The sequence below is a fragment of the Coturnix japonica genome, chromosome 1 (genome assembly GCF_054131305.1).
Source record: "Coturnix japonica strain WE chromosome 1, WE-NBRP24, whole genome shotgun sequence".
NCBI lineage: Eukaryota > Metazoa > Chordata > Aves > Galliformes > Phasianidae > Coturnix > Coturnix japonica.
In genome coordinates this window covers 97,155,233-97,163,878 of record NC_140663.1, presented here as the reverse complement: position 1 = coordinate 97,163,878, position 8,646 = coordinate 97,155,233, and the positions used below count along the sequence as shown (strand labels likewise).

Here is an 8,646-nt window from a genome sequence, read left to right as displayed (position 1 = left end):
GCCAGCCTGTCTGCCAGCCTGTAGGCCTTCAGATACAGGCAGTCTCCCAGACACAACAGATCCTATTCCAACCAGAAGAGAGTACAGTTTTGGGTCTTGAGATGTGGTTCTGTTCTGACAAGGTCCACCATGATGATTACAGCAGATGTGCAGGTAGAGGTGTGCTGTGACTGGCAGCACAAGAAACTCAAACGTTGTTTTGCAGGATGAGCCTAACTCTCAACTGCTCTCCATTTTAACTTAGCACACATCTAAGCCAGTAATGAAGACATCCCAGAATTTCATGTTGAGGAAAGGAAAAAGCCACAGACATTGCCATGAGGACTGCATATGGAAGAAAATGCAAGTGAATCCAGCATGGAAAAATGAGGCAAACAACCCATTTGACCCTTTCTTCTTTTGTTAAGCTGTTTCCCAGGATGCAGCCTTTCCTCAGAAAGTCTAAGAAAATATCTCTTTTGCATCAGTTCAGGGCAAATTGTCAATTCCACTCTCTTTCATTTAAGGTTGGATGAACAACAGCGCTCTTCTGCTTTATTTAGTGGGAAGGGCTCATTTATATGAAACTACATACCTTTTTCATGAATGTCTGCCTCTATTTTCTCTAACACAGTCAGTCTGCCCTTGTTGCAATGCCTGCAAGAATCACTCACTGCCCTGATCAGTCTTCCCTCTCTACACTCATCTTTGACATAACATTTACTGTATCAAGTGCATTGCTTGTGTCCTCAGCTCCATGACACTTCTGAATTCTCCTCCCCTCTCCTTCCTTCTTCCTGTAACTGCTTTTCATGCTGTCCAATTGCTGTTGCAAATGAATGCTCCCCAATCTTTTGTTCACTATTTTACACCAGTTGTCTTTCGTCTGTATTGCCTCTTACATCCCAAACATCCTCTCAGATCCTGCTTTTTGGGCATCTTCCATAAGGCAACAAAGGCCAGCCAGGGGCAATTAAGCTTGTTAGCAGTGATTTTTAGTGAAGACATATAAATTTAGTGTGCATTTTTTAGCCAGGTTCCTTTAGCAACTGGGCACCCTTTGTACAGCTTTTGGAAAATCTTCTCTGTATATCTTGTTTCTTACAAGGGATGCACTGAGTGAACATTCATCAGTCCTTCATACTGGATCTGACAGGAGCTCAGACTATTTTGGCAGAGGGCAGTTACCAGGTGCAAGTCCAGGCCACTGGCTAGCTCACCCTGAGCTACCTCTATACATGGTACCACACCAAAAGAGGATGCAACAGCTATAAAGACAGCAGCACTCTCTGAGTACCTATTACCAACTCCAGGTCTGTTGTATCCATCATAAGCAATATGTTGATGTTCTAAGAATGAGTGGTCCCTAACCATCAATGATGAAGTATTTTCTGAGCAATTAGATGGAATAAGGCATTTTTTCTGGGATTCCCTGTGAAATACAGATGCCAAGCATTATTCTGTGAACACATATCTGAAAAGTGATTTGTAGTTTTATTGCTAAATTTCTTGCGTGACTTCTCTTTTAAACTAGCTCATTCTTATTAAATAGTCATTTACTTTCTCATTCCTACTGAAGTGCCTAAAAACAAGAAACCAAAGAGATGGTGAACCCTTAAAAGTTCTCCCCAACTCATGAGTAATCCCATTGACTTCAGTAAAATGATTCACGTGAAGAAACATGAGTGTCTACTACCTGTTTCACTGTGCTTGCTTTGTGACTTTACTGAGAACACAAATCCAGCCCATACAGACTCCATCCAAGTTCAATTCTTGCTACTGGTTAGTGTCAGGGCACTATTGAGCCAGCTCAAGTTGGTTCTCTAGTTTATTTTCATCCAAAAAGTATTTTGTTGATGCAGAAACTGAGACAAAATACAGTGGTGACACATGCCAAGGTGAAGGACAAGCTTGAACTCTGGCTGGAATTGCTCCCCTTGTAGGAGAGAAAGGGAAAAAGGAAAAGTCAACTTGTGGTTACCTCTGGGCATCACTGGTGCTCTGTATGTCACAAGAGAATAGCATAAACCTGAAACTCATTGGTTATCACATGAAGTTCTGGGGTATGGAGGACAGATTTGAACTGGGGCTGGCCTGTAATGTTTGCAAGCAAGTTCAAAATGCTTCAAAGTTTGATGCCAGCTTCTATGTGTTAGCAACCTTAGGTGCTTATCTGGAGGCCTTATTTGAGGCCTGTCCTTTTCCTCTCCTTCCCTGAAACACTCTTAGTATTTTTTTTTCCCTACTTTTCTGTCTTTTCCTCCACTACCCACAAGCATTCAACTCATACAACCAGTAAAACACTGGTGAAAAGACCTCCAAACTCTTAGTGACAATAAATTACTAGAAAAAAAAGAATAAAGGAACTCCCGTATGGACTAGAAGTGATGGAGTGATAGTGGTGAGGTTCTGCATATCAGAGTTGCTGCAATAGAACATTCTGCAGCAGCACTGATGTAGCATTTTTGGTATAGCTGCAAAACAGGAAGACCAGAAGGAAACAGTTCATTTAGGTCAGTCCTTTTTTTCTTTTAGCTTAGCTATTTAATCTGGGTCACTTTTGAAATGAAAGACTAAAGCATTTTGTTAAACTGGTGGACTAAAACACTTGGGTATTTAAAAATGTTTCCATGCTCCCCTCTGCTACGTTGACCGACAGCCTCATTTCAGCCAGATACAGCTCCTCTGAAACTACATCCCTGTTCTCTTCCACATTTAAATATTATCAGCATAGATGTTACTTTATTCACAAGGTTTTGGGAGGCCACTGTATAGTAGAGCTCCCTGATGATGGCACTACCAGCTTACTAAGTCAATGTGTTGCCCAGTGACAAGCGGTATGCTACCTTGAGCCTGTTCCATGCTGTTCTCAGCCTCTCAGCATCCACTCAGCACATAGTTCAGGCTCAAAGGTCTCTAACCTGGGTTGTGTGGTGTGTGTTTTATTGTTGTTGTTGTTTTGCCTGTTGGTTGGTTGCTTTGTTGTTGTTATTGTCGTTTTCCAAATGCTAGCAACTTTATGAGATTCCAAATGAGTTCTATTGACTGAGAGTATGACTCTGGTGTAGATAAATGTTTGGTTTCAAGGTCTGCTTTCTCAAGGTTATTATCCAGTCAAGGGACCATACTCAGCAGAACCAATGTGGAAAACAAATTTCTTAGCATCCCTGAATGTCTGACTCCACTACAACAAAGAGGACTACTGGCACAACACTTTGATCTCTCCATCATCCAGTAGCTTCTTGTTAATTTATTACATGATGTGTCAGCTTCTAGGTCTGAGAGCGATATTACTTCCTGGAGGTTCACAGTTTTCTTGCATTTTATTCATTACAAAGCAAAGAATGTCTAAGTACCAGCAACACAAGTTTTTCCAGCACTTTACACTAACAACAGGACAGCTTAAAAAAACAAAACAAACAAGCAAACAAAAAAAAAGGGACTGTCATTAATGATGGCACAGCTCACACAGCAACATTTGGACTCAGTCGCTGGGACATGAACTGTGAAATGATCCACTTTATTCCTTTCCTCTGAACAATGCCAGCTATGTGTGGCAGTAAATTTTGACACAGATTAATTGCATGGCTGCAGGAACAGCTGATGTGCACCCAGCAGAAAATGGCACTGTGGTACAGTCAGCATCACGAGCAACCCCTGCCATGTTAGTGGGTTTCACAGCTTCTCTGGCATGTGTAGCAGTGGTAGGGATAAGTGCTGTCCATCCTCTCCTTTGGGTATAGCACAGACCCACATAGCTCAGACTGTTCCTTGAAAACTTGAGGTGGTCAAACCCTAATGAAGTGTATTCCTGCATGCTATTTGAAGCTGACTGTAGGCAGAGCAGAGCCTGGAGTGGCAGGCTGCATGTTGAAACAGTCAGGCTTTTCCCTTGCATCATCTTCCTCAGCTACGACAAAAGCAGCCCAACTGTTGCTTCTCACATAGCACAGCGATGCTCAGGCCTTCAAGGCAGATGACCTGGGTGAAGTACAAGCATTGCTGACATTCACTGGCACTCTGCTCTCTGCCCACAGCAAAGCGGATTTCTGCCTCACATGCTCTGCCTGCCTGGGCATCCGCCTCCACTCTGGCAGCCTTCCTGCCCCTTGAGTATTAAAAGAAGAGGAAAAAAAAAAAGTGATTTAAAAACTCCAGTCCTCCCGCTGGTGCTCCCTCTGCCGGCACAGACTAGCCAGGCCTGGCAGGCAGTGTACCCCCAGATCTCATAGGCAGTAAGCTCTGATCTCTAGTGGGCACAGGGCCTGGGCCCAGTTCTCCCTGTTCTAGCAGGGGAAGGTTTTTATCCTTTGCCTGGTGATCTCTGAGTTATGTTGCCACAAAGTGAGGTTTATCTCAGACTGAAAATTGGTCATATCTTGGGAGACTCTGGGAAGGATAGTCAGAAAAAAAGCCACAAAAAAGCCAAAGCTTGCATAGTTGAGGCATAGCAGGAGTGTAAGCTGGGCTCACAGCATCCAAGCAGAGTGCCCCTGTCTTCCAGTCCTCGCTGCCCAGAAATGCTCTTTGTGCAGCTTCAGCAAATTGAAGTTTTCTGTGGAAACCTATCTATCTCCCATGCACACACAGCTCCCCCACTCACTCTAGAGGTAGCCAGTGTGTATACTGCACTTGCACTAGAAATGAAAGTCAGGAATTCAACTTCCAAGGTTGCTATAAGTGGAAGCAATGCATGAAGTGCCTAATTTTGCCAAGGGCTTGTTGGTCTCAAATACCAGAACAACCTCAGAGTCCCACAACATCCAGCACCAGGAGTAACCTGCGTGGACTATGCACTGTACATCACTGCAGTGTTCTACCTACCAGTATTTTTGTTATTACTGTATCACTGCTGACCTCCGTCCTGAGCATTTTACTAAGCTTTTCTCTTGGGAAAGACTCTCTCTGACAGGAGCAGCATTGTGCTGAACAGAGATTACTGGACTTGAACCTATGGGAAATTTACAGAGCTGTCTTGTGAGCTCGCAGATACCTGTGTCCTTCAAGCACTCCCTCAGAAATTACCATCATAGACATTCAAAATGATGCCTTTTTCTCAATTGCTTATTTTTTCTCTCCTCTCCTTTGATCTCCTCTTTACTCTTTCTTTCTCTCTTCTTTCCTTCCTTCCTTGCTTCCTTCCCTTCTTCTTTTTCTCTCTTTCTTTCTCTTTCTTTCTTTCTTTCTTTCTTTCTTTCTTTCTTTCTTTCTTTCTTTCTTTCTTTCTTTCTTTCTTTCTTTCTTTCTTTCTTTCTTTCTTTCTTTCTTTCTTTCTTTCTTTCTTTCTTTCTTTCTTTCTTTCTTTCTTTCTTCTTCCTTCCTTCCTTCCTTCCTTCCTTCCTTCCTTCCTTCCTTCCTTCCTTCCTTCCTTCCTTCCTTCCTTCCTTCCTTCCTTCCTTCCTTCCTTCCTTCCTTCCTTCCTTCCTTCCTTCCTTCCTTCCTTCCTTCCTTCCTTCCTTCCTTCCTTCCTTCCTTCCTTCCTTCCTTCCTTCCTTCCTTCCTTCCTTCCTTCCTTCCTTCCTTCCTTCCTTCCTTCCTTCCTTCCTTCCTTCCTTCCTTCCTTCCTTCCTTCCTTCCTTCCTTCCTTCCTTCCTTTCCTTCTCTCTCTCACACCTCTCTGCAGTGCACTTTCCTCAGTCAGTGGTCTTCACTACAGCTGATTCCTAATGTTATACAGGATGATCCTGCCCCAGCAGCCAACTAATACCCAGCTTTGAATTACTATTGAATAAGCAGCAATGAAATCCCTATCAAAATAATCAGTAGTTCCAAAAACCACAAACAACAAAACAAGCAGCGTTGCACCAGCTCAGCACGCCCGCCTGCTGCACTGCACACGGGCCGGTGAGTCATTTCTCTTTTCCCTCCCTCAGCAACCTCCATGGCTGCCTCGCTCAGCCCCGGGGAGGGCAGGTGGAGTGGGGTAGGGCATGACTTCAGAAAGTTAAAAAAAAAAAAGAAAAAAAAAAAGAAAGAAAGTTGACATCACTCAGGTCACGTGACTCAAAGGGACCAATGGAGGCAGGTTATGGAAAGGGGAACAGTTAAATTTGTAATTTTGGTTGTGTGAAACACTTCTTTGGGCCTCATAAACAACCACAGAACCACAAGTTGGGTACAGAGGCAGTCACACAAGAGCGGGTCTGGGATATTGGTCAGCAGGCAGGGCAAATCGCTTTGACTGCAAACCACAGAGTTTCGTAGAGTGGTAAGCATCATCAACCACAACCGATCCGCTATTTTTTTTTTTTCTTTCTTTCTTTTTAAGAAACAATTTCAGAGTTCTTTTAGCAAAAGAACCCTATTATTTGCTTTGGGTTACTCAAGAGGCACTGGGATAAAGCGGAGTGATGGCTGGGCAGAGGGTGGTAACAATGACCGTTCTTCGTTTTTCACTTCCCAAGGTAGAAGAAATCATATATTCCTTCACTGTAAAGAGAAAGTGAGTTTTAAAGAGGAAACAATGGCTTCAAACAGCGTATTTGATTCACTTCCTTCTTACCAGCACTTCTTGAGAGGTAAGTGCCATTCATACTTTCTAAATATTCTTTTCGCTATCCCATACATAAGCAAATACATGTCTGGAAAGAATTTGAGGTCTTTCTTGTAGTACATGCTTTTACCTACTTCAATTTTCTTCAAGGCGTTCTTGTTGAAGCTAGTATCCGAGTTCATAGGAATACCACCTTATTACTTATCATCCATTAAGGAGGTTAGAACACGGGCTCATTTAAGCTGTTCAAACAGGCATCGCATACTTGTGAATTTTCTCTTCATAAATCAAAGTCTGTTTGAGGAGCTCACATGAATTACAGCAGATACAATAGCAGTAGCACAAGCCCCTTTTGATTCCTTTTGGCAGAATTATGACTTTTTGAGCCACGGCCGTGAAAAATGACAGCCAGCTGCGTACGACACCCATTACAGGCTGCACCCCCGCGAGCGAGCAGCAGGCTCGTGCCGGCAGCCAGCGGAGCGTGATGCTGGCTCACTTACACTGTGCTGTCAGCCTGGGTGAAGGCACACTCGCTGGGGAGAAGCCGGGAAAGCTCAGGAACCTGCTTAAAGTTGGCTGCAACTCACATGGCTCCAGAGAAGCGATGTGGGTAAACTCAGGGTTTCTGTTGATGCCGCGTGGGTCTCTGATGACTGTGAATTATTGGCTGCAATCAGTCCTAGAGAAATGAATTAGTCCTGTACGGTCTTGGGAGGGGATTGGAGTGCAGCCCCCAGCAATCTGACTTGTTTCACTGTGACCAAGCATATTCAGAGGCTTGCTCAGTCATGGATTATTCATATGAGTGAGCCTGGGACTGGCATGAGAAACTTGTTCACTTTCTTGTAACTGCCTTCCCAAATAGCTCATGATGCAGCTGAACTTTTCCCCTTCTATGCACACCCTCTGAGCATCCAAGCCCCTTCTGCCGTGCCGTGCCTGCCGGATGACGGCGTGCAGACGGCTCATCAGACTTGGCCGGCACTCTGCGATACAGCAGCGCTGTGTAGCTCTTTATAACTGCAGACTACAGCTTCCCGGCCTTGCCGCTGCTGTCAGCGTGAGTCACGCGTTATTCCTATTAATATGCGAGTTGGGAATGCGGAAGGCTCACCCCTGCTGCTGTGTCACAGCAACTCTATGAACCCTGCGCTGCTCCCACCAACCGCTGTGGGATGAGGGCAGGGTGCCAAAGCGCCCACCATCTCTCTTTGCTTTCTTCTTTTTGCCCCACTCCTGTGATGAAAGTTTTTCTGCCTCTCTCTTTCCTGGTGCTGGCGGGGAGCTGAACACAGCGAGCTGCGCGAGTCAGGCAGGCTCACAACATCCTGGCTCGCAGCATCACCCAGCCTGTAAGGGGAGATGCCGGAGGCTTGGCAGGAGGCAGCTGGCTGCTCCCAGCACTCACCGTGCTAATGTATTGCCAGCTCCGCTTCCAAGCAAAGGAAGCAATACTGTTAGAATAGCAAGAAGGATCTTCCTGCATTTCATCAGCTCTTTTTGGTTGTGTTTTTGTTTTGTTTTGTTGTGTATGTATTTTTTTTTAAACTCACTCAACTGCTTGCTGTTTAATCTGCAGTACAGGAAGACTTGAGGAAATTCTGTACTTCTGATAAAATACAAAATAGTGAGCCTCACGGGACAGCCCTTGCAGCGTGCCAGGACACAGCCAGCCCGTGGGATGGGCTGGGGACAGTTGAGGCTATCCTGCAGGTAGAAGCCCCTAAAGTGCAGGGGAGCGACTACATGTGGACCAAGGGCTGATTCTTTCTCATCTAGGTTTGCTAAGGCTGGTTAATCCAGCCAGTGGATTACCTCAGTGTTTCACTATTGGCATATTATTATCTTTCTCGGTACTACTTGCACTCTTACTGTTAACACTGTAGTAATTTGTGCTCCTTCATGGATAAGGTCTCCATTATATTAGGTACTTTAAGGTACAGATCCTGGTAGGTATCCAGCACAAGTGAGGTGAAACTGCAGCTGTACATTGCAGGAAGAGCTTGGGCAACAGCGCTTTGGTTGGGTTATAAAGCAGATGCCTCATCGTTGTGAAAGAATATTGCGTTTAAACATGGAAAGCTGCAACGTTCCTTTTTTGTTCCTGTCTTTGCTCAAATGAACTTCGGACAATTTCAAAATCCTGGGTACAAGAAGAGTAATGGTCGGGC

General features: G+C 44.6%; 1 protein-coding gene across 8 annotated transcripts in view; it reads left to right on the top strand.

The window, feature by feature from the left end:
- Positions 1-5,851: 5,851 nt before the first annotated feature.
- The window catches only part of RUNX1 (RUNX family transcription factor 1), a 147,688-nt gene continuing 144,893 nt past the window's right edge, over positions 5,852-8,646 (top strand). For 3 of the 8 annotated variants that reach the window (XM_085547784.1, XM_085547764.1, XM_085547798.1), the window contains exon 1: positions 6,239-6,497. Coding sequence is in view for 3 of the 8 variants with exons in the window: in XM_015882125.3 (XP_015737611.2) it covers positions 6,443-6,497 (55 nt within the window). In the remaining 5 variants the exon portion in view is untranslated. Of the gene's footprint in view, positions 6,188-6,238; positions 6,498-8,646 lie in introns of those variants that run through there. The other 5 variants (XM_085547790.1, XM_085547767.1, XM_015882125.3 and 2 more) reach the window with 4 other exon arrangements.